This window comes from Lagenorhynchus albirostris, chromosome 16 (genome assembly GCF_949774975.1).
Source record: "Lagenorhynchus albirostris chromosome 16, mLagAlb1.1, whole genome shotgun sequence".
Taxonomy (NCBI): Eukaryota; Metazoa; Chordata; class Mammalia; order Artiodactyla; family Delphinidae; genus Lagenorhynchus; species Lagenorhynchus albirostris.
The window spans coordinates 44612145-44638159 of record NC_083110.1 but is presented as its reverse complement, the minus strand read 5'-3'; the positions used below and the strand labels follow the sequence as shown (position 1 = coordinate 44638159).

At 40.1% G+C, this 26015-nt stretch overlaps 1 protein-coding gene across 1 annotated transcript in view; it reads left to right on the top strand.

Moving 5' to 3' along the window:
- PRKG1 (protein kinase cGMP-dependent 1) overlaps positions 1–26015 on the top strand; it is a 1109707-nt gene that overhangs the window by 888044 nt on the left and 195648 nt on the right. Inside the window, exon 6 of the mRNA XM_060125518.1 lies at positions 25407–25484. Within this exon, the coding sequence (XP_059981501.1) occupies positions 25407–25484 (78 nt within the window). The remainder of the gene's footprint in view (positions 1–25406; positions 25485–26015) is intronic.

Genomic DNA, 26015 nt, shown 5'->3' with positions numbered 1-26015 from the left:
ATATAGGAGTTTTTGCAACAAAAGATCAGGTAGTCGGAACATCAAAAGGTTACTGTAAATTAAAGAAAACCAGATATCTCAAGTTAAGGAATTTAGTGCTTTTCTGTGTATGGGAAGACGCAAGAGTCCGGGCTCATTGAAATCATTCCTTTGATATGTACCTCAGCTATCAGGGGCCAGTATCCTGTGTTTTCTCATCCTGAGTTTCCTCAGGGTGTACTGTGGAGGATGGCTGCAGCAGCTGACTGCTAGAGGGGCTTGGCAGTGGGCAGCCTGTTTGTCTCCATCCTGAGCTCCCTCAGGGCTCACCATCCTGGTGGAGGTAATGTGATGGCTTGATAGCTGCAACAGCCTTTGTTTACTGATATGGCAGGCAATGTTTTAGTTCTCGATATCACTTAGTTTTCTTTTTCTTCTTTACTCTCCACTGTGGGTATCTTGCAAGGCTCTCCCTTCTTAATTTTGTACATTCTATTTTTAGAGCTCATCCCTTTTCCTGGACTCAGCTGCCCTTGTCAGGTAGCTGATTGGCAAATTTACATCTTTTTCCTTACATGTTCTCTATCTCCTGAGGAAGAGAGGAATAGAATATTCTGAAATGCTAAGTTAACTTGGTGGTGACAGTGGGGAGGAAAGAAGAAAGGACAGGATTGGAATATAGTGGGTCTAGTGTCAAGAAGAAGAACCATTTCACGGAAGACTCTAAAGTCTTTAATTTAGAAAAGTGAAGGAACAGCTGACAAAATGTCATTGGAGAAAAAGCTGGTTGATGGAGGAAAGTGATGTCTCTTTCAGGGTCTGTGGAGCGTGGAAAGCATGTAGTCATTCACCATATATTTCTTAAACCCTACAGGGTTTATGTGCCAGACATCTTACCAGCCTTTGACAATCCAACAATTAAAAAAAAGACGAAGTCCCTGCTTTCATAGTGCTTACATTCTGGTGGGAAGAGATGGAAAGTAAGCAAATAAGCATACCTGTAATCTAAGTACTACAGAGTGAAAGTCAAAAACACAAAACAAAAGAAAAAACAAAACAAAAACAGATTAAAATACAGAATGAAGTGATAAAGAGGAGAATGAAAAGGAGGAGGCTACATTAGTCAGTTCTTCCTAAAAGGGTGATATGTGAGCAAAGATCTGAATTAAGTGTCAGAGCTAGTCAGCTGAAAAATTCTGGGGATAAAACATTCCAGGCAAAGGGAAGTGTAAGTGCCCCAGGAGAAGAAGGAGCTTTGTTTTCTGACTGGAGAGGAGACAGCAAGGCTGGGAATTGGCAAGCAATAAAAATGGAGAAAAAAGCATGCTGAGTGCTTTGGTTTTCATTCCCATGTGGTGGAGAAAGCAATGGAAAGATTTGAGCAGGGAAGTGCAGTGCTTTGGTTTGAACTGTAACTGTTCTTTCTGATTGCATTGTGAAGGTTTGTGTGTGTATAGGACTATGGGAAAGGAGGTATAAAGAATATGAGATTAATGCAGAAGTCGAGCTGGACACAATGGTGGCTTGAAGAGGTGGGTTATGATGAGAAGTGGTTGGATTGATGTTTTAAAAGTGGCAAAGTGGTTTTTTTGGGGGGGTTTAGTTTCGTTTGTTTTGCTTTTTTTTCTCTTTTTTTTGGGGGGGTAAGTCTTGCTAATGGGGTGCCAGGGAAAGAGGAGTCGGGGATAATTCTAAGGTTTGAGGTCTGAGGTAGTGGTAGGTACCACTTCTTAAGGAGTGGAAGATAGGGGCAAAATAGTTAGATGAGGTATAAACCTTGACTTTAGATATGATAATTACAAAATGCCTATTAATCATCGAAGTGGTGCTGTTGCTTCGGCCATTGAATGTGAGCCTGGAGCTCAGGGCTGCAGAGAAGTGGAGATATAAATGTGGGTTTTGATGACACATAACTAAGATGTCTCCTGGGATGCTGGACAAAGGATAGTGGCACAATTTCAGAAATTTTTACAATTGGCCTGTTGTAATTTATCTGTTTCTATAATTGCAAGAAATCATAACTTCTCAGTTGTATCATGATTTTAATGTGTATTTAAATATTAGCATCAGCAAGCCTAAGAAACTAACTTCTGGCAACTCAATATACTACAATTGCACTTGCCTGCTATTTCCTGGGCAAGAGTCCATTCACTTCTAATGTTCTCCTATGGGCATTGATTTGCTTAATTGAAAAGTATTTTTTTAGTCATCCGCATTTGGTGTTTCAAGTTCAGTAGCAACTGGATGTAACCTATAACATGTTTTTTAAAAGAGGTAGCATTTTCTAAGGTGAAATTAATATATCATGAACTCCAGAGACCTATTAACAGGTCACAGAAGGTGGTGAGGGGTCAGATTTCTCTGTTCTTACTCATTTCATGTTTTGAAAAAATTTTAAAACTGAAATCATGTACCTTTAATATTTCAGCATATTCATGGAAAGCATGACTATTTATAAGATGAATTTAGAGTTTGTGGAATAGATTTTTCTTTATAGTGATATGTCAATCTTTCATATAACAAGAAACAGATGTTTCCGGTTCTACACCAACAATGTAGAAAGAATTATATTTTAAAAGAAAACTGACTGTACAGCCTGTTCTGATATATTAGACCTATAGCCCCAAAAATCCTAGGGCCTTTGAATTTTGTGACACATAACCCTACTTTCTTTCCTATTCTCCTGGGAATGGGGTGGTGAATGTCCTTATTTATGATTTTGTGTTTAGCACTGTTACAGAAAAATTGTATCAGACAGAGTTAAACTGGCTGAGCAGATTTTGCTCAAGACTTGCAGTAGGGGAGAGAGATTGAATTTAACTCCTCTGAAAGAAAGGCAGGAGAGTTTCTAAGTGCTAAGTGATGGGGTGAGCTGGTGAGGAAATACTGGAAGGCATTAGTAGGTGGGTTGGTCAGTGTGATTAGGTCACCTGTATTTGCTAATCGGTGCTAATTGAAGTTAGGCTCCTTACCCTCCCACAGAGACTGGGAGACAGGGGTGCTATGTCTTTTGTTGGTTACATTTCAAACGACTGTCTCCTAGGTCCTTGAGAAAGACATTCCTGAGCTGCAAAACTGGCAAGAAGCTGAGAGAAGATTTCCATCTCATAGGGGCAGAGAAAGAATTCAGTTGCAAATTTTCTAAAGTAAATGCTCTAAGGAAAAGGAGGTTGGATCCTATCATCTTGAAGAAGCTTGACTAGTTTAGTCAAGCTGAGAGAAATGTTAAGGCCGACTTGGTCAGCATCTTACACATGCTATACCCATGAGGTGCAGAATTCTCAGTCATTTATAAAGAAGGCAAATTCAAACACCACAGAATCATTTAATTTTGGAGACAGAAACAGGAAGAGCTATTGTAGCTAATACTCTTAGCCATATCATTTATCAAAATGGGTTTATCTTCCTCATCTTCCTCACATTGCTTAAAGTCATTTGTTGGAGTTGGAATTCTTGCCCAGGACTGACAGCCTTCAGGTTTGAAGAGCTCTCTAGGCCCCAGAGAGTCTCGCAAGATAAAATCCTCTGAGCTGGATGGCCTCAGGCAGTGACTGGGCTCTGAATTCCTGTGACTTGCATTTCAGAGACTCCAGAGTTCAGAGATGTCCCCCAAAGGCAAACAAGAAGGAAAGTCAGAAATTAAGAAAAAAAATCTTATACTGTATATGCTAGCAGAATTTTACTATATTGTATTTATTAGCAGATTGCTTGACTTGACTTTGCCTCAGCTTCTGAACTTTGTTTCTCTACCTTTTATAAAATTAGAATAATAATGTTGATAATAATAATAAAATTCACTTTTTAGAGTTATTATAAGGATAAATGCAATCATACATATGTGAAATAGATTACCTGACTTAGAGTAAAAGCCCCCAGACTGTTTTCTGTTGTTATTATTTCTTGGTGTTTCACATGTATCTCTCCATTAGACTTAATCTCCTTTAAAAGCAGAGATGGAATCTTTTTCTTTTTTAATTTTTGAATTTTATTTTATCTATTTTTTATACAGCAGGTTCTTATTAGTCATCCATTTTATACACATCAGTGTATACATGTCAATCCCAATCTCCCAATTCATCACACCACCACCCGCCCCCCACCCTAACCGCTTTACCCCTTTGGTGTCCATACGTTTGTTCTCTACATCTGTGTCTCAATTTCTGCCCTGCAAACCGGTTCATACATTTTTCTAGGTTCCACATATATGCGTTAATATACGATATTTGTTTTTCTCTTTCTGACTTTTTCGTCTTTGTATCTCTAGTGGTCAGTAGAGTGCCTCATAAGGATTTGTTAACTGAATGACCAAATGAGCATGTGGGTAACACTACTAGCACTTCTCAGAACATGTCTTATAGGCTAGCAGTCCTCAAATCAGGCTGTTTATCAGGATCATATACAGATTCCCAACTGGCCAGACCCAAAGTGTGTGGAGAGGAACAAGTTATTCATGTTACAGAAAAAAGGTTTAAAGCAAGGAAGGGTAGCACTCAGGCTTGAGAATTATAAAAGTGGCTTTGTATGATATGTTATTTTAGACTTTATTCTCTGGGTGATGGAGCTACAGATGGATTTTAATATGGGGAATGAGGCCCATGGGGTATGAGGCAGAGTCTAGGGTCACTTCTGTTACTGACCTCAGGCTCAGCTGCTCACTGCTCCAAAGCCAATAATTCAAGAGGCAGGTGTCAATAGAAAGGAAAGGTGCTTTAATCAGAAAAGCTGGCAATCTGGAGAGAAGGTGGACTCATGTCCAGAGACCAACTCCGAAGATTCTGATCCGCCATGACAGTTTTTAAAGGGAAAAAGGGGGGAAGAATCTCCGTGAATGATCGAGGCAGGAGGTTGGGGGTTCTGCATCATTCTCCATTGTGTGCAGGCTGGCTGGATCTCTCTTCAGATGTTATCTTGCCCACGTGATCTGTCTGCTGTATTGCTAAGGAGGCTGTGTCATTCTTTAACTACTTAATTCTTCATTCTTACTTCTTTTTATCTAGGAAAAGAATCAACAGGTTAATTAGGTTCTTTCAAAGTTAGAGGGGAACAGAAATGGGCAAACAGGAAAGGGGCAAAAGAGCTGCTTTCAATTCCCCACTGTCAAACATCATTCCATTTCTATGTGATTAGGGGTAAAGGTCCATCTTCTATAACTTCTTCATGCTGACATAGGGCACCATATTCTCAGAGCAGAAGATGTCAACATGGGTCTGTAACATCACTTTGCTGACAATTTTAGTTGCCCACTTACATATTCGGTCAGAACAAGCTACTATTATTTTGATGCCTACAAAGATATAGATTATTATGAGTAAGAACGTTAATCCCAATCTCTTGAGGCCAGTTCTTGGAATTGTGCCATAGATCCAGTATTGCTCAAGATGGAGCGGCTTATGTCATGTCCTCTGGTGGCAGTTATAGTACCTGTAAAACAACTCAGGAATGTGCGTCAGACACTGAGCCTGTGACTCTATTGTCCTAATCATTAGCTGCTCAAGTCTGCTCTTTTGTGACTCTGGGAGGCCTGGGAGACTTCAGCTTTCCTACAAAATCCAGGCAGGGGCCATAGGCGGTTTTGTACTTGGAGCGGGGTGTGCTGCAGGGTTCTTCTCAGTTCTACTTCTAGGTATCTGGCTTGGTGCCAGGCACATGGTAGCTTCTCAGAAGATACTTTTGAATGAATAGAATAGGACTTAATCATTAAAAAGAGTGATAAATAAGGTATATCTCCATGAGCTGTTATGGAAAGATGTCCAAGATCACTCTTAAGTGAAAAGAGCAATATTAGACTAGCATGTATGGCATATTTCCATTTGTGTTTTATAAAAATATAGGTGTGTTTTTGTGCGTGTGTGTGTGTGTGTGTGTGTGTGTGTGTGTGTGTGTGTGTGACAGGGGCATGGGTGGTAGATGCTGGATAGGTAGATGTATAAAGACCTAAACATTTTTAAAAGAAACTTTTTAATACACTCTTTAGTAAATTGTAGTTTCCTCTTGGGAATGGAATCAGAGAGTTGGGGCATTTATACTCTGTTTCATATAATCTGCATTATTTGAATTTCTTATTAAATTGTATGCATTACTTTTGTGAAGATGATGACGATGATGGTAGGATAAAAATACTCCCTAGGTAATTCAAATGTGTATCTAGATTTGAGATATCCTAAAGTCTAGCCCACTTAATTATGACATTCTGATTATGACAGTTTTGGAGCCAAGAGTAAGAGAGGGTGGGAAAGTGATGTAGCTTGTTCTTATTGCCCAGATCCATGTTGCTACTTATAATCTCTATTTTATTTATAGTTAGTACTTCAGTAAATATAACATCATATAACTTATGGTATGAATTCAATTAATTGTATACTCCACCTTTGATCAATGAAAAATATATTTCAAATATATGCAATCTCAGTTTTGCAGATTTGATGAAAAAGTATACTATTTATGAAAAAGTATACAATTTAAGTATACTATTTAACATTAAATTTTAACATAAGGAAATTGTTATATGCCAAACCTAGTCTCAACACGGTTTTATACTATTATATAGTCATCTTTATTGTTCTTTAAATATATCAAGTGTTCAGGCTGTGGTTCCCGGTAAAGATGGGAACAGACAGATTCCATCTGGTAATATCTAGAGAAATAGTGAGAAAGCAGCAGATTCTAATGAGTTGTTTATTCTATATATTTGTTACATGCCTTAGTGGCAGACTCTGTGCTACCTAACAGCCATAAGGATAAAGGCACAGTCCCTGCTCTAAATAACTCAGTCTAGAAAGGAAAACATGTAAACAAGTCATAGGGTTATAGAGAACAAAAACGCTAGGCAAGCACAGAGGAAGAGAGAATTGCATTGAACACTGTGGAACACAATAGGATTTCAGAAAACAAACTCAATTAAGGAAGGACATTCCACAGAGATAAAAAAGTATATACGAACTCAGCAGTATAAAGATAAAATATGGCATATTTGGGAATCCACAAGCAGCTTCATGTGGCTACTGCTCAGGGTGTTGGTTGGGGAAGAGCAGGAGATGAAGTATGTCCAGGGGCCAAGATTTTAAAAATGTGCCCCAGTGTCCCAGTTCAAGAATTTTTATTTTCTCTGTCAGCAGTTGGTAGCTATCAGATAATTTTAACAAAAATATGTATACACATATGTGTGTATGTATGTGTGTGTATGTGTGAGAAAGATTGCTTCTGCAGTGTGGGTGATAGATTCAAGGGCGAAGATTGGATGGACCGACGGGCCAGTTGTATACCTGACACAGGCCCTGAGTCAGGGGCTGGGGAGCAAAGGAAGAGGAAACACGTTAGGAGATACTCAAGAGGATGAACTGGCAGGATTTTGGTACCTGATCAAACATGAGGAAAGAGAGTCAAAGTTGACTCAGGTATCTGACGCAGTGACTGGATGAATCTAAATTGTGAAGTCATGGGAGGAGAGCTGAAAATATTACAGGTAAGGTTTCCTTGGCATGTGGGTAGAGATTAGGAAAGAGAAGCAATGGGAAGAATTGGTTAATATGAGTCAAGGGTAGGGGAAGAAGTTGCTAAAGCAAGCTTTAATAGTTCCTGGAAATGTTTTCTGTCTGAAGAAGTCATGGATATAGGTTGTAGAAAGTTACAGATTATCTCTTTAGGATGAACTCATTAGAATGACACAGCTGTCTCCATCAGGTTTTGTTTGTTTGTTTCTGGAAATGGGTCATTTTGTACAAGATTCAGATACCTTAGAGTTTAACTGGAATCACACAAGGGTAGAACTAGTAATTCAGTAATAGCAGGGATTGGAGTGGCATCGTTATTTAGAAACCCATCAAGTTAATTTGGAAGATATTCAGTGTAATGTGATGGATTGATTATGCATGCTTACTGTTGCTACTTCTTGAAATCCCACTAAACAAAGAGAAAAGCTGTTTTCACTAAAGAATGGGAAAGAAGACTATAGTAACAAAATTTTGGAAGCTCAAAAAGATGAATGACTAGTAACGGAAAAGTGAAAAGCTCAGGTGAAGACAAACCTATCATACTGATCAACAAAGGCACAGTGTTGGAAGAAACAAGTACTTCTGTGACGAGTGGCTGAGGATAAAAATGGAATGTTTATCTAAAAGCCTGAATAAGAGGCAGATAGACTCTGTCATCGTCATATGATATCAGAAAAGAGAAGTTCAAAAGAAGAGTCAGAGGATGAGATCAGGAATACATTTACATGATATAGAACAAAAAGGCAGAAACTGGAAAATGGAGGAAAAATAGGCAAAATCAGTGAATCCATCTAGAATCTCAAGTAATCCAAACAAAAAGAGGTTTTGAAGGAGAAAACAAAGAAAATGGAGGGAAGAGCTTTTTTCAAAGATGATTCATGGGGGCTTCCCTGGTGGCGCAGTGGTTGAGAGTCCGCCTGCTGATGCAGGGGACACAGGTTCGTGCCCCGGTCCGGGAAGATCCCACATGCTGCGGAGTGGCTGGGCCCGTGAGCCATGGCCGCTGAGCCTGTGCGTCCGGAGCCTGTGCTCCGCAATGGGAGAGGCCACAACAGTGAGAGGCCCGCATACCACAATTAAAAAAAAAAAAGATAATTCATGAATATTTCTCTTTCTTCCTCTGTCTCACAGTTCTTGAGAAACACAGTCTCACCCTAGTGTACTGTCTCCTGGTGGTTAATATGGAGTATTGCGGAATAAAAAAGGGGGCAGGATCATAAATGATTCTATAACCTCACCTCTGACCAAGACCATTCTCAAACCAGTCTAGACAGAAACAAAATATCCTCAAGGTGAGAACAGCATCCTCCAATGCATAAGGAGCCCTGTCCTCCCTCACGTAATCTAAATCCTCTTTGCTTTCTCTTTTTTCTGATCCTCAATTCAATGACACAAGATGCCCTTTAAACTAAACAGGTCTTCTCAAAGAAAAGTATGAAATGTTTAAAATCCTAAAGAAGTAAAATGTTGAGTGAACTGCACATCTGTTGACTCATTCCACTCTTTGTTATAGGGTTCCTGAGAAACTGATTCATCTTTATTTTTACTTTTTTTTAGGACTGTATTTATTTTAGTTGAAACTCCAAAACATTATTTATATTTCAGATGGTGACTCTGAGACACTAAATTGTACACTTCTCTGTGACACATTTCATAATCCGTCAGGACAAACAGTTTCCAAGTTCTGCAGAAGCTAATTGCCTTTATAGATCAAATTGTTAAGGCTGAGTTATAGTTTAATTATGTGGAATGGGAATGCCTGCTTGTCTACTCTATAAACAGTTTTATTGTGTTGTGAATGAGTAGATATGAAATGAACTATTCTTTGTAGAGATTTTTTGGCATTTTGTGTGCACGCCTTGGTATAACTCTTACTCGTTATGGTATATGAATGTGTTTGCATCAGAAATCCCTGAAAGTAAAAGCAGAGGTTTAAAATCCACTTGGAATGATGTCATTGAAGATCTCAGTTAAACGACAAACCAAACCCAAGCATTTATGGAATCTCAGCCCAGGTTTTCCCCTCCTTTGTCTGATATTTAGGGTGAGGATTCAGTTAGTCCAGACAGCTACTGCTGGGTCAACAGCTGTCTTTGAATCATAAATTCTAAAGGTATTCAAGAGGCTTAAAGGATAATGATGTGATCTGGCCACTAAAGGCACAAAGACCTCAAGAATGTTTGAGATTCAGAGAAGGAAACCAGAATTCAGTATCGGTTGAACAAAAGCTTGTAACAGTTTTATTGCACTACAGGGAGTGCTAAATGTTAGTTTGGAAAACTGGGTACTTAGATGTACAAAAAGGTGAATGAAAATGGTTGCATTTTGTCAGACTGTAAGAATGGTGGGGTGGAGGATTGAGGGAAGAAGACCAGAGAGCCAGATGAGTTAGAGTGCCATTTACTAAATATGGATTATACATCCTTTTAAAGAAGAGCCAGTACTTTCAATGTATACACACCTTTTCAAAAGTGAAATCATTCAAAAATGAAAAAATCCAATACTAGTGTTTTTATTAAGGACAATAAAATTCCTGAAGGTGAATTCATATAGAAGGATACCTCCCTGTTCTGAAGATGTTATGACTCTTGTAAAGAAAGAAGAATACTTACTTTATCAAAGTAGTGTTTGTGTATTAAGGAATACGCTTTACACTGGGGCCTAGTGTGCACGTAAGCATTCACACACACACATATAAAACTTGTAAATTACACTTATCCTTACTATGTGTGATGCATTTGATATTTTCTATTCTATTCCATTTTTTAAAAAACTGCCTATAATTCACTAAAGAGATTTCATGATATTTTTAATGGGTTGCATTGAGCAAGGGACACAGCAGATGGAATTATGCCTGTCCTTGACCCCTTGGCACCCTTGAGGATGCAAAGCTGCTGGTAATTCCTGTTTATCGTGGTGACAATCCCATTAGTTCCTTTAAGCTACATCTAGGTTCATTGCAGGGAATGTTAATTCTGACTCTCATCCAGGCTATTGGCTTGATACATTCTGCTACAAGTCATAAATGAATCTTCTAAGATAAGCTTACACAGTCTCAGGACTTCTTGCCCTAGGGATTTTACACTGATCTTTCTTTCATCAATGTGGAACTAGTAAGAGTTAGCCCCAGTGCTTAGTTAAGGTAAGGCTGATTTGCAAGTAAGGGTGTCCTCAGATCTGACAGTGTCGAGCTGGTCCCACAGTATCTATCCTATCCAGTGGCGTCAGGCTGACTTATAAAGCAATCCCTGGGTTTCAAGTACAAGTGGGTACCTCGGTAGAGACAGGGTCCTGATAGCACCATCAAGGACAGAGCTTAAGTGCCTAGTAGGTAGAAGGCATCATAGTACCAGAAAGGCAAAGTTGAAGTTGAAGGAGTTTAATAAACAGTGCAATAGGCAAGTGAGGAGTGTTTCCTCGGGGCTGCTGTGACATCAGGGAAAGTGCCAAGGGACAGCTGCTGTGTAGACAGAGATCCTCAGCAGTGGAGGTGGCACAGACTTATACTTGAAGCTCCAAATATTTGTTTCTTAAATAACTTTGGTGAGCTAGTCAGGTTTGGTGCCTTGAGGGCCAACGATAGGCAAGCTCTCTATCCAGAAGTCTTAGATCTGTGTTTGATGAAAAAACAAAAATATATTTTGTCTACATTTGGGTTTTACTAAGGTGTCTAGGTTCTCTGGGGGCTCTGTGAGTTTGGCATTCTCACCCTCAGTGGAATGATGGTCCTTGGGGTTGGGATGAGGACTCTGATTATGGTGATCTTGGCATCATCCTTCCTTCCCACTTGCTCCTGGCTGGACCGGCATGGTTCGTTGTCCTGGTGAAATGTCTAAGCAGGCAAAGTGTGTGTTTAAGTTTGCTGAGCCTCCAGTTTTGACTCTTCAGGGTATATTTCTGTATTCTTTCTAGTCCACAGAGCTTTAATTAGGGATATCTCTGAATTAGAATTCAAAATCAGGTAGCGAATAAAGTTTCCTGTTGTGATTTTTTTGTGTGATAGAAGACAGAATGATAAAGAACACATGAAACTTCAGGTTGTTCAGGGAGTTTGAAGGTCACTGGATTAATGGTATTAAAGTTGGAAAATGACCCAATAAAAGTAAATGCACTTCAGCCCTGGGAGTGGCGAGGTTCAGCCACTCTGACCATAGTTAGTTTGAGAAGTCTTGGAGAAAATTTGTTGTCCAGCCCAAGAAATGGGGAGAAGTTCTGGATGTAAATTAAGAAAGTGTCTTGAATGGAAGGTGAGGTGTGGCATTGAAATAGAAATATATATATATATAGTAGAGAAATGTGTACCCCAGATATCCAGTTGGTTGGGACAGGATGGTGGTGGTATGTTCCATACTTTGATTTGTTCTTTTGGTGTTCTGGTTAATTTGTGAGTGGTGGTGTGGGGAAAAATTAATTTTCCTTTAGAGGATAAGAAGGAGGGTAATCAGAATTGTAGCCTTAATGGGGTTAGATATTATCTAAGAAAACACCTCATAACAGAACAAGTCCCCTTGACAATTATTGTCCCATGAGAGGGAAATGGCCCATTTATGATAACGCACATGTACTAGAAATATTGTTGTCAGTGGTTAGTAGAGCACTAGTTCTGTGATGAAATCATTGGTGATCATGGATTTAGAAAAAGAAGACAAAAAAATCTCTGGTTTACAGGTGTGATCACTGGCTCCACAATAGATTTTACCTAAGACCCCCAGATTTCCAAACCACCAGAATTCAAGAATAACTATGTGGAAAATGTTATGTTATAACGACTAGCTCTCATCTTTCTTGGCAGCCCTGCATAATCGAAGTCCAGACATAACTAATGGGCAGAGTTTTACTAAATCGAATAGAGTCCTGGGCCAAGAAATACCTTTTTTGTTGGCTACCTAACCAGCATGGTTTTTGACTAAATCAAGCTGTCTGGTGATCCTGTTCTCCGTTAAGAGGTCTTATCTTTGTAATAAATCTGGGGTATTAGGAAGAGGTAAGAATTTCCTTTGAGAATGTTACTGATTTAGGCTCTGAATATTTTTCAGAACGTTCTTCTTCTTCTTTTTTTTTTTTTTTTTACATCTTTATTGGAGTAGAATTGCTTCACAATGGTGTGTTAGTTTCTGCTTTCTAACAAAGTGAATCAGTTATACATATACATGTGTTCCCATATCTCTTCCCTCTTGCGTCTCCCTCCCTAGAACGTTGTTCTTCTTGATGCCATACTCTTCTTCTAAGATATAACTATCCTCTGAAAAACTGAGGCAGAAATCATGACCCAAGATCATATTCTTCTTAACTCACTAATCTTCCAATTGTTCCCTATTTCAAATAGGGAACCATTAGATACTCAGGCATACAAAGGTGATTCATACTTATTGCAGCTATTTTTATAACCAGTAGCAATTAACAGAGTGGTTTATATTATATATGCCTCAATCATTTGGACAGTGTCAGTTAATAGATACTTCATGCTGTAATAAGTACTTAAATATATCTCCAACCTTAAACTTAATTAAGCTTAAGTATAAAGGGAAATAATGATATAATTTCTGACTGATATCATTTAGATGAGAATTTACTTCAGAATAATCCTATATTAGTTTATATTAACTGAGCTTCAATTACATATTATGTTAGAGTTGGAGGCTGAAAAATAAAACACCAGTTAAAATACAGGTACGTTTGATATCAATAACTATGAGTCTGATCTGAAAAGTGAAAATGAATCATACATATTCACCAGGCAGCAACTCCCAAGGCCTCGAAGTGCCATGTCCGGTGCTGTACTGAGCCTTCTGCCAAGTGTCAGCAAGCATGTGCAGACATTTAAAAAGTCTAAGTGGACGTTTACATATTAATGTTGAATTCTGAGAATCCAGAATACATATTAATAATAAAATCTATATCCATTTTTTCTCTAGTGGCAAAGAGAAGGCTAGCTTTTCCTAACTCACAAGTTTTGGAAATATTCCAAGTTATTGCCTTTGGGGAATACATTGCTTATATTTAGACATACTGTCAATTTTCCTTCTCTATCCATTCCTCTCATCTATGATTTATAACACAGCTTTCCCTTTAAAATGAAAGGGTTTGGACCAAATCTATCCTTTATCTAGGTTATACGTTGAATGCCTGTTCTGTGATAGGCATTGTTCTAAGTGAAAACAATGGATATAATGTAAAGTCTCCTAAATCCTCTGAGCAGCAGGTGACAGGGGCAGGGGTCACAGCAAACAAACAAGAAGGGATAGTTTCAAATCATTAAGGTTGTGATAGAAGGCTTTCTCACCAGAGGCTCCATTGTGCTGTGGTTTTTGCAGCTGTGTTTGTCATCAAGCAGTCACTGAACTGCCCAGTGGCATTTTGGCAACAGCGAAGCACAATTACACAGCTTTAGAGAGCTTTCTAAAATAAAATAGGTAAAACAAGGACATATATAGGATAGGAAGTGAATGAGGGTAGAGGGCACATTATAAGAGTGGTGAGGAAAGGCCTTGTTGAGGCCTAGCTGATGAGAAGAAGACAATGACAAAGACCTTGAGGAGGAGAAGTGTTCTAGAGGGTCTACTGCGTGCAGAGTTCTGAGGGTGGATCCAATCTGGAAGCACAAGGCACAGATAGAAAGCCAGTATTTCTGAAACAGAATGAATGAAGGTGAGTAGGAGATAAGGATAGAGAGGTAGAGGCCAGAATACAGAGAACTTTATAGACCGCGGTAAGTTGCTAATGATTTTAACTGCAGCAAGAGGCCATTGGAAGTTTTCAGTGGTAAAGTGATTTCAGTTGATTTGCTGTTTGAAAGGTCACTTTGCTTGTCAGGAGAAGAATAGATGGAATGGTGTGGAGTAGATGGATGGGCAAGAACCAAAGCACGGGGGCCGGATTGGAGGACTTTACAAAATCCAAGATAGGATTTTGGCTTGGACTGGGGAGTTAACAGTAGAGATGGTGAAAGACAAGTGGGCTTGGCCCAGGCATTGGAGGTGGAGACCTTTCTAATGGATTTGGCCATAGGCAGTGCTGGGAAGATGCAGATTAGGAGGACTGCTTCATTCATGCAATGAATATTTTTAAGTCCCTATTCTGTTCCAAGCTCTGTGTTAGAATCTGAGGATATTATAATGAACAAAGCCAGTCACTGTCCTTGCCTTCAATAAAACTTAAAATCTGGGGGAAAGCATCATTAAAATACCATACAAATAGATAAATAACTACAAGCTCAGAAAAGGGCAATGAAGGAGACCTAATTTAGCCTGTGTGTGTGTGTGTGAGTGTGTGTGTGTGTGTGTGAGTGTGTGTGTGTGTGTGATTGTGTGTGTGTGTGTGTGTGTGTGTAGTGGAGGAGGGTATGTCAGGTGAGGGAAGGCTAAGATTTGAAAAAGAGGTAGGCTGTAACTAGGCGAGAAGCAGTGGTGGCGCAGCAACAATGGAGGGCTTAGTCCTGATGGTAGGAAGGGAGTGTGACACAGTTGAGACCTATGAGGGCCAGCAGGGCTGGAGGACAAAGTGGGGGAGAGGGAGAAGAGGTTGAAAAGGGTGGCACTGAGCAGACTATAGATGGTCTTGCAGGCCATGTTAAAGAGTTTGGCTTTTATCCTAATAACTATGGAAACCCATTAAAACACCTGCCTAATTACTAAGATTTCTTCCCTTTCTAAATTCTGTGTTTTTCTATGCTATAATCTGAAATAAGAATATGGCAGAACTGCAAAGTGACCTTCAAAACACAGTGAAATTGCTGGCATTTGATTAACATAATTAGAGTGACTCTCGAAGAATCAGCATGCATGATCACCTTTCCCTCAGGTGCAACTGAACAATTCAGAATAGCACAGTCATTAGAGTCCTGGTATTATGACACCATTCATATTATCTTTCCCAGATTTTCCCAGATGGACTCCCTTTGGCCATTGTCCCATAGGCTCTTCTCTTGGACACCTGAGTTTTATGAGCTTATGCAGCATGGAAATATGTACAGTGCATACCTGTGTAGATAAACTATAATAATTGATACGGCAGTTGTGGTTGTGGAGTTACGAAACCATATCAGATGATATTAAGAAGGTGATTAGAAAATTTCCAGGAATTAAATAAAAAGATTATGGATATTCCTGCCAAACTTTCTGCTCTCTGGGAGAAAGGTATTAGAATCATGAAAGAGACATCTGTCTGGAACATGAGTCGAGCCTGCTGCCATCTTGGCATGCCCTGGACCCTCATGAGAAGCTAACATGGGGAAGACAGAGCTGAGAGGAGAGGAGGGAAACTAGCCTCTGGTGCTTATGATTTAACCCCTGAAATCAGCCATTTCAGACACCACTAACTTTTTTTTTTTTTTTTAACATCTTGATTGGAGTATAATTGCTTTACAATGGTGTGTTAGTTTCTGCTTTATAACAAAGTGAATCAGTTATACGTATACATATATCCCCATATCTCTTCCCTTGGGAGTCTCCCTCCCTCCCACCCTCCCTATCCCACCCCTCTAGGTGGTCACAAAGCAACGAGCTGATCTCCCTGTGCTATGCGGCTGCTTCCCACTAGGTATCTATTTTACATTTGGTAGTGTATATATGTCCATGCCACTCTCTCACTTTGTCCCAGCTTACCCTTCCCCCTCCCCATATCCTCAAGTCCATTCTCTAGTAGGTCTGCGTCTTTATTCCTGTCTTGCCGCTAGGTTCTTCATGACCATTTTCTTTTTCTGTTTTCTAGATTCCATATATATGTGTTAGCATACGGTATTTGTCTTTCTCTTTCTGACTTACTTCACTGTATGACAGACTCTAGGTCCATCCGCCTCACTACAAATAACTCAGTTTTGTTTCTTCTTATGGCTGAGTAATATTCCATTGTATATATGTGCCACATCTTCTTTATCCATTCATCTGCTGATGGACACTTAGGTTGCTTCCATGTCCTGGCTATTGTAATGAGCTGCAATGAACATTGTGGTACATGACTCTTATTGAATTATGGTTTTCTCAGGGTATATGACCAGTAATGGGATTGCTGGGTTGTATGGTAGTTCTGTTTTTAGTTTTTTAAGGAACCTCCATACTGTTCTCCATAGTGGCTGTATCAATTTACATTCCCACCAACAGTGCAAGAGGGTTCCCTTTTCTCCACACCCTCTCTGGCATTTACTGTTTGTAGATTTTTTGATGATGGCCATTCTGACTGGTGTGAGATGATATCTCATTGTAGTTTTGATTTGCATTACTCTAATGATTAATGATGTTCAGCATTCTTTCATGTGTTTGTTGGCAATCTGTGTATCTTCTTCTGAGAAATGTCTATATAGGTCTTCTGCCCATTTTTGTATTGGGCTGTTTGTTTTTTTGATATTGAGCTGCATGAGCTGCTTGTAAATTTTGGAGATTAATCCTTTGTCAGTTTCTTCGTTTGCAAATATTTTCTGTATTCTAAGTGTTGTCTTTTCATCTTGTTTATGGTTTCCTTTGCTGTGCAAAAGCTTTTAAGTTTCATTAGGTCCCATTTGTTTATTTTTGTTTTTATTTCCCTTTCTCTAGGAGGTGGGTCAAAAAGGAACTTGCTGTGATTCATGTCATAGAGTGTCCTGCCTATGTTTTCCTGTAGGATTTTGATAGTGTCTAGCCCTCCATTTTGAGCTTATTTTTGTGTATGGTGTTAGGGAGTGTTCTAATATCATTCTTTTTCATGTAGCTGTCCAGTTTTCCCAGCACCACTTATTGAAGAGGCTGTCTTTTCTCCACTGTATATTCTTGCCTCCTTTATCAAAGATAAGGTGACCATATGTGCGTGGGTTTATCTCTAGGCTTTCTATCCTGTTCCACTGATCTATATTTCTGTTTTTGTGCCAGTACCATACTGTCTTGATTACTGTAGCTTTGTAGTATAGTCTGAAGTCAGGGAGCCTGATTCCTCCAGCTCCGTTTTTCTTTCTCAAGATTGCTTTGGCTATTCAGGGTCTTTTGTGTTTCCATATAAGTTGTGAAATTTTTTGTTCTAGTTCTGTGAAAAATGCCAGTGGTAGTTTGATAGGGATTGCATTGAATCTATAGATTGCTTTGGGTAGTAGAGTCATTTTCACAATGTTGATTCTTCCAATCCAAGAACATGGTATATCTCTCCATCTATTTGTATCATCTTTAATTTCTTTCATCAGTGTCTTATAATTTTCTGCATACAGGTCTTTTGTCTCCTTAGGTAGGTTTATTCCTAGATATTTTATTCTTTTTGTTGCAGTGGTAAATGGGAGTGTTTTCTTAATTTCACTTTCAGATTTTTCCTCATTACTGTATAGGAAGGATATCTATTTTACATTTCAATGCAATATTTTTACATAGGAATGCAAGAGATTTCTGTGCACTAATTTTGTATCCTGCTGCTTTACCAAATTCATTGATAAGTTCTAGTAGTTTTCTGGTAGCATCTTTAGGATTCTCTATGTATAGTATCATATCACCTCCAAACAGTGACAGTTTTACTTCTTCCTTTCTGATTTGGATTCCTGTCATTTCTTTTTTCTTCTCTGATTGCTGTGGTTAAAACTTCCAAAACTGTGTTGAATAAGAGTGGTGAGAGTGGGCAATCTTGTCTTGTTCCTGATCTTAGTGGAAATGGTTTCAGTTTTTCACCATTGAGAATGATGTTGGTTGTGGGTTTTTCATATATGGCCTTTGTTAGGTTGAGGAAAGTTCCCTCTATGCCTACTTTCTGGAGGGTTTTTATCATAAATGGGTGTTGAATTTTGTTGAAAGCTTTTTCTGCATCTATTGAGATGATCATATGAGGTTTTTTTTTAAACATCTTTATTGGGGTATAATTGCTTTACAATGGTGTGTTAGTTTCTGCTTTATAACAAAGTGAATCAGTTATACATATACATATGTTCCCATATCTCTTCCCTCTTGCATCTCCCTCCCTCCCACCCTCCCTATCCCACCCCTCCAGGCGGTCACAAAGCACCGAGCTGATCTCCCTGTGCTATGTGGTTGCTTCCCGCTAGCTATCTACCTTACGTTTGATAGTGTATATATGTCCATGCCTCTCTCTTGCTTTGTCACAGCTTACACTTCCCCCTCCCCATATCCTCAAGTCCATTCTCTAGTAGGTCTGTGTCTTTATTCCTGTCTTACCCCTAGGTTCTTCATGACTTTTTTTTCCCCTTAGATTCCATATATATGTGTTAGCAATACGGTATTTGTCTTTCTCTTTCTGACTTACTTCACTCTGTATGACAGACTCTAGGTCTATCCACCTCATTACAAATAGCTCGATTTCGTTTCTTTTAATGGCTGAGTAATATTCCATTGTATATATGTGCGACAACTTCTTTATCCACTCATCTGTCGATGGACACTTAGGGGTTGTTTCCATGTCCTGGCTATTGTAAATAGTGCTAAAATGAATATTGTGGTTCATGACTCTTTTTGAATTATGGTTTTCTCAGGGTATATGCCCAGTAGTGGGATTGCTGGGTCATATGGTAGTTCTCTTTGTAGTTTTTTAAGGAACCTCCATACTGTTCTCCATAGTGGCTGTACCAATTCACATTCCCACCAGCAGTGCAAGAGTGTTCCCTTGTCTCCACACCCTCTCCAGCATTTATTGTTTATAGATTTTTTGACTGGTGTGAGATGATATCTCATTGTAGTTTTGATTTGCATTTCTCTAATGATTAATGATTATAAGCACAGAAACCTGTACTTGTCAGAGTCTTTTCCATGAATTCCTTGAAGATGAAACCCTTTATAGGAACATTTTTGCAAAAGCATCAGAGTACACCCAGAACTGTCTGTAAATGACAAAAGACTTAAAAATGACCACGGTTAAAGATTTGATGAAAGTTCATAATAATGCAATTGACAAGGAAATTTAGTTATTTCTGAGATATACATTTTAAAGTAGTAACTAGAATTATGACTTATAACATCATACCAGAACATACAAGATTTTTAGATATTTCATGGAATTAGACTCCACTCTTAATGGGAGAATCACAAAGTCACCATGCAGGAGAGCTGGTGGAATGGAAGATATTTTGTGGCCGTTTTTGGGAAACACAACCTGTCAGGGAATCACAGCATCTCAAGGCTGAAAGCGTGCCTAAAATTGTCCCTCAGGCATCCTTGGATAGTCACCTCAATCTCCTTTGCAATGTTCTGGCCCATGCTCACCTAGCCTCCACTGGTGTGTGCTTGGTATGTGGTACCTCCTGCCCAGTGGGGCAGCCCCTTCCACTTTGGAGCTGCTTGGACCTGTACACATTTGCTTCTTTGGTTGAGGTGCCATCTGTAGTCCTTGGTTTTCTCCCTAATTCTCATGTACTCTCTGTACTGTCGCCAGGGGCAGGTGCCTCTCTGTCCTTCACCACAGCTCAGTGGAGACAGCTTCCATGGACTCTAAGTCCTCTCACAGCCTAGAATTCCAGCTTTACTAGCCCTTCCTCTGTATTCTACCCCCATCTCAGCCCTGATCCTTCAGAGACTGTTCAGGTTTGTCCATGAAGTAAATACCCTCTTGGGTGCCTCCCCAAGCCCTCCTTTCTATTTTCCCACTGCCAGAGCTTTGATTTCATTTAAATGGTTTCTTTTCAGTCCTAGTGGGTGACCTTGGTTAATGAGAACCATTGGGAATAATTCTATTCATCGTGCCAGACATTCATTTAAGAACAGGCATGCAACTCAGAGGAGACATAAAAGGATGATTGCTAGGGATTTCTGGGATTTTTTTTTCCCTAGAAGGAATGGTAAGATGAGAAATTTGCCTTTTTTGCTTCTGACCCAGCTGTGATGACTGGAGCAGTGGCAGTCATCTTGGGAACCATAACGACCCATCCAGTGAGGATAACTGAAAGAGAGAAAGAAGTTGAGTGTTTGGAGGATTTGTTGTACCAACAAATTGATCTGCCCTGAAATTGTTTAATTTCCAGACTTTTTTTTTACATGAGAGACTAAATATCCTTATAATTTAAACCATTTTTTCAATAAGTATTTAGTTCACAGATAGGCATTCTTATAGCTGCAAGGGGCACAGCGGGGAACAACATAAAAATCCCCCATAGGCTGGCATTCGTGGCGGAGACAGCTGACAGGTGATTAAATGAATGATATGTTAAACGTGGGGCTGAAACACTTCACTCTTCCTGGCACTTCTGTCTGCCCAGAAGCTGACCTGAATGGGAAGGCTCCCTTGTCTCATGACTTCCAGCTGAGTTCGGCCAAGGGGTGCCCCAGCAGGAGACCAGAGGGTGGAGAAGAGAGAAGTCAGAGTATTTCTTCCTCTGCTCCCTCCAGACCAGGCAAGGGGTTTGGCAGTGGATGTTCCTTATCAGAAGCCACGGTTCCAGCTCCTGTTGAGCTTATATGTCACATGGCTCCACCTCTGAACAGAGCCCAGCAATCCTGCTCCCTGACACTTTACCTCCAACACTGCTTGATCCCCTAATCCTGCCCACACTCCCATCATTTGTCCTTCTTTGATCTCCTCCCTCTCCCAAGGGTGCAGTCTCTTCTGCCTGACAGATGTTGATGGTAAGTGCTACATAGAAAACTAATTCAAGGAGGGTCACAAGTACAGAGGAGAAGAACAGATTTAAAAGGCAGGCTGGGATAGGTCCCAGTGAGAAAGTGACACTTGAGTAAAGGTAGGAAGGAGTCATAAATGTTTGGTGTGTAGGCACATTGTAGGCAGAGGGAGGAACCTGTGCAAAGGCCCTGAGGTGGGCCTGGGCCTGAATGTTCAAGGAATATCAAGGGAAGTGGTGTGAACAGAACAGACATGAGAGGAAGAGGGGTGGAAGGTGAGGTCAGTGAAGCAAAAGGACAGAAGCTGTTAGTGTGCTGAAGTCCCCTATAGGACCCTGTACTTGTGTATTAGGGGCCCCTGCAGGGGTGTGAGCAGAGAAGGGACAGGCACTGACTGTGTTAACAGAATTGCCAGGCTGCTATGTGGGGAAAGCACTGAAGGGCCAGTCAGGAGCAGAGATTCCAGGTAGAAGGTGACTGCTTGGACCGGGCAAGAAAAGATGGTGGCCATAGCAGCAGACGTGAGGTGTGGTTCAGTTCTGGGCATTCTCTGAATGTGGAGCAGCCAGCATGCCAACAGAGCAGTTGTGGATAGAACTGTGAGATAGAAGGGTTAAAGACGACTTCAAGGTGTTTGGCCCAAGCACCTGGAAAGATGGAGCTGGTGTAGCTGATACTGGGAAGGTGGAGAAACAGGACTAGAAAAAGGATGCCAGGAGCTCCGTTCTATACACTTGAAGTTTGAGGTGTGTGCCAGGCTGTGTTTTGGCAGCCCTCGATGCACCACATCTCATGGGGTTCACATGTTTGTGCAGTCCCTTCCCCTTGTGCCTGGATTGGTCCAGGGACCTGCTTGAACCCACTGAAAGCAGCACAAGTGATAGGGAGCCTGTTCCTGGCCTGGGTCTTGGGAAGGCCTGACACCTTCTGCTTTTGCACCCTTGGAAGCCAGCTGCCATGTAAGAAGTTGGCCCACTCCCAGACCACCATGATATGGAGGAGACTGGGCAGCCCCATAAAGAGGCTCCCGTGGGGGAAAAGCAGACATGGACAGTCCCAGCTGTGCCCCCAGCCAGCACCGGCATCAAGTGCTCACAAGCGTTACACCTTGCAGTTATCCCAGCCGACAGCATGGGAAGCCAAAGAATCATCTAGTTAGCATACAGTACCAAGAGAAATAATAAACTGCTCTTTCAAGTCTAAAAAAAAAAGAAACGAAGAAAGATTTGGTGCATTCATTTTCAACTGGAGACAAATAAATGGGACTAAAATATTACTATTAGCACTAATAAACTCTAAGCTAGAGAATGTAGCTTAGGAGTAAAAGACAAACAGCCTTCCAAGCTGGGTGCTGTTTGGGCTGACTTACTTGTCCTGTCACAGACGCCCAGACGGGCAGGACTTCACTATGCTAGGGAGAAGATTCCTCCCCTAGACAAGCAGCAGAGAATGCCAGCCCTCTGTGGGGAGCTACCTCCCATCCGGAAGTGATGAGAGTCTGAGATGAGCATATAGATTACTTCCAGATTACTTATCAGTCAGATAAATTACACTGTCTCCTCTGGTGCAGAGTGAGGAAAAGGGCAGGAAAAGGTCCTGAGTTTTACTAATTGAGCTCCATTCACAAAGTAAAAAACATCACGAGTGGGAAAGACGCTCCACCCTTCCCCCTCCCCTACTGCTATAGATTGTAGTTCTTCCCTTGGCAGTTTTATCTACTACCTGTGCTAGCCAATACAATAGCTACTAGCCGTGTGTATTAAAACTTAATTAATTTAAATTAAATACATTTAAAAATTCAGTTTCTCAGTCACGCTGGCCACGTTTCAACTGTTCTGTAGCCGCATGTGGCTAGTGGCTCCTGTATCGGACAGTGCAGGTTTACATTAACGCTATCGAAGAAGACTCTACGTGACAGTGCTAACATGAGATTTTTATCTTTTTCATCTTGTATCATCAGTGCCTGTAACCAGGCGTGCCTCAGAGGCACTTAGAAATGTTTCTTGAATGAATATATGAAAATAGACTCTTGTGATTTTGTTTTTCAAACCTGCTTCCCACTGTTGCATTCTAAGCAACAAGATATGAAAATGGAACACAGATATTTTGTTAAATAAGTCGGTTGAAGAATATGCATCATTTGATCTTATTTTTATTTAGAAGTAATTGTTTGTATGCACATAGATACATATGTTTAAAAGCACAGGAAAAAGTCTTGAAAGATACACACCAGACTGCATTTACCATCTAATGGTTGAGATTGGGAAAGGGAAATGAGGAACTTTTTTACTTAAAAAACTTGTTATTAGGAAAATATATTACTTTAGAGTAAAAAAAAAGTAACATTAGGTAGTATGTTAATTTTCTTGGTATATTAAGAAAATCATGGCTATTCTTTTTTTTAACATCCTTATTGGAGTATAATTGCTTTACAATGTTGTGTTAGTTTCTGCTGTATAACAAAGTGAATCAGCTATACATATACATATATCCCCATATCCCCTCTCTCTTGTGCCTCCCTCCCACCCTCCCTATCCCACCCCTCTATGTGGTCACAAGGCACCGAGCTGATCTCCCTGTGCTATGCGGCTGCTTCCCACTAGCTACCTATTTTACATTTGGTGGTGTATATATGTCCATGCCACTGTCTCACTTCATCCCAGTTTACCCTTCCCCTCCCCATGTCCTCAAGTCCATTCTCTATGTCTGTATCTTTATTCCTGTCCTGCCCCTAGGTTCATCAGAGCCATTTATTTTTTAGGTTCCATATATGTGTGTTAGCATATGGTATTTGTTTTTCTCTTTCTGACTTAACTTCACTCTGTATGACAGACTCTAGGTCCATCCACCTCACTACAAATAACTCAATTCATTTCTTTTTATGGCCGAGTAATATTCCATTGTATATATGTGCCACATCATCTTTATCCACTCATCTGTCGATGGACACTTAGGTTGCTTCCATGTCCTGGCTATTGTAAATAGAGCTGCAATGAACATTGTGGTACATGTCTCTTTTTGAATTATGGTTTTCTCAGGGTATATGCCCAGCAGTGGGATTGCTGGGTCGTATGGGAGTTCTATTTTTAGTTTTTTTTTTTTTTTTTTTTTTTTTTTTTTTGACTGTACGCGGGCCTCTCACTGTTGTGGCCTCTCCCATTGCGGAGCGCAGGCTCCGGACGCGCAGGCTCAGCGGCCATGGCTCACGGGCCCAGCCACTCCGCGGCATGTGGGATCTTCCCAGACCGGGGCACGAACCCGTGTCCCCTGCATCGGCAGGCGGACTCTCAACCACTGCGCCACCAGGGAAGCCCTATTTTTAGTTTTTTAAGGAACCGCCATACTGTTCTCCATAGTGGCTGTATCAATTTACATTCCCAGAAAATCATGGCTATTCTTAATATGAGATATTAATGAAAGGTAATTTTAAGAGTGAATAAAGTATTAAGAGTGTTGAGGTATAATGACAAATCACAGCCATTAGCCTGGTGAGTATTGTTTGCAAACCATGGAATCTGTTTCCTAAGGAGTGTACAGAGTGATGTTTTCTTTCCCAAAACATGGCTTCCTTGCTAAACTGCCGAGAAAGATAGGGCCAGATGGCACAGTTCTCATTTTTCTGTTATACCTCCTGACCCAGCAATATACTTTCTCCCACCTCTCCTTATAGAAATTACTTTTGTTCATTGCAGGAGCAGCCTTTACCCTGGGAATGGACCTAGTCACTGTGCCCGAATCAGAATACTGACACACTGACTGTGATCATCTTCTTGCTTTACTTTGCCTGACTTTGCCCCTTGTTTGGTGGTTTATGAGCTCACAGATGCTGGACCAGAATTCAGTACATAAAATAAAGACATTCTGTTTGACAAGGCCAAACCTAAATTGCTGCAGCAGGACATTAAAGCCTGAGGCAGTGCCTTAAGAAGGAACTAGCGCCATCTAACCCACACCAAAAGTCAACTTGGTTTCAAAATGAAGATCTTTAGAAATGCTACATGCCATAGTACGTTCTCAGCCTTTTTTTTTTTTTCTGTCACTACAGAAATACTAAAACCGAATGAGAATGACAGATAATACAGAAAGACATGTTTAATGATCAGTTCTGCTGTTTTATTTCATGCTCAGTTGATGGGAGAAAAGAATATTTTCATCCAGCTATTAAAATGAATGAATTTAAAGATATGAATATAATCACCCAGAAAAATGGCACTAACAAAATAGTTTTTAAAGTGAGGAGGATAGATTTCTTTGTAATTATTGTGTTCACTGACTATTATTCATTTTTAAATAATGATGGATTCTAAGCTCGGGTACACCACCATGAGGGTGATTCCATCCCTTAGGAGCTAATATTTGAAGAGGTTGAACTGTTTAGTAAGTTACTTCTTTCTTAATGTTTCTTTCTGTTACTGTTTCTGTTTTTTAGACCCACTATGAAAACGGGGAATATATCATCAGGCAAGGTGCAAGAGGGGACACCTTCTTTATCATCAGCAAAGGAAAGGTAAGCCCTGGTAGCATGAGAAGGAGATGCACAAGGGGGGCCTGGGGTTCATCAGCTACCTGTGGAGGAGCACGTGTGCAGGGTGTTGAGCTGTTTGAGGTTTTTTTCTTTTCTGAAACTGATAAAGAAATATTTGAGAATGTATCTCCTGAAAATGTGGAAGAAGAAAGAAAAAGTATAACTTTGAAGACCAACGAACAGCCTTTGTTCTAGAGTATAATAATCATGATGCTAGACGCCACTGGTGTGTCTGCATAAAGGGAAAATTTTCCATAATAATTAAAAAAGAGAAGACTAAGGTTGCTTAAAAAAATCTTTAACAGGAAAAAAGAATCCATCCAGTCATTAGGAGCAGTAATATTGTAATAATTAAATATCTGGACTTTCAAATCAGATGGCCCAAGTTTGAATCCAGCTTTGAAACTTCCTAGTTTTAGTACTCCCTAGGCGAGTTATTTAACGCTCTGAGGCCAATCAGGAAGTAAATATATTCATGTTTCATTGTATCTTCATAAATAAATATTTAATGGA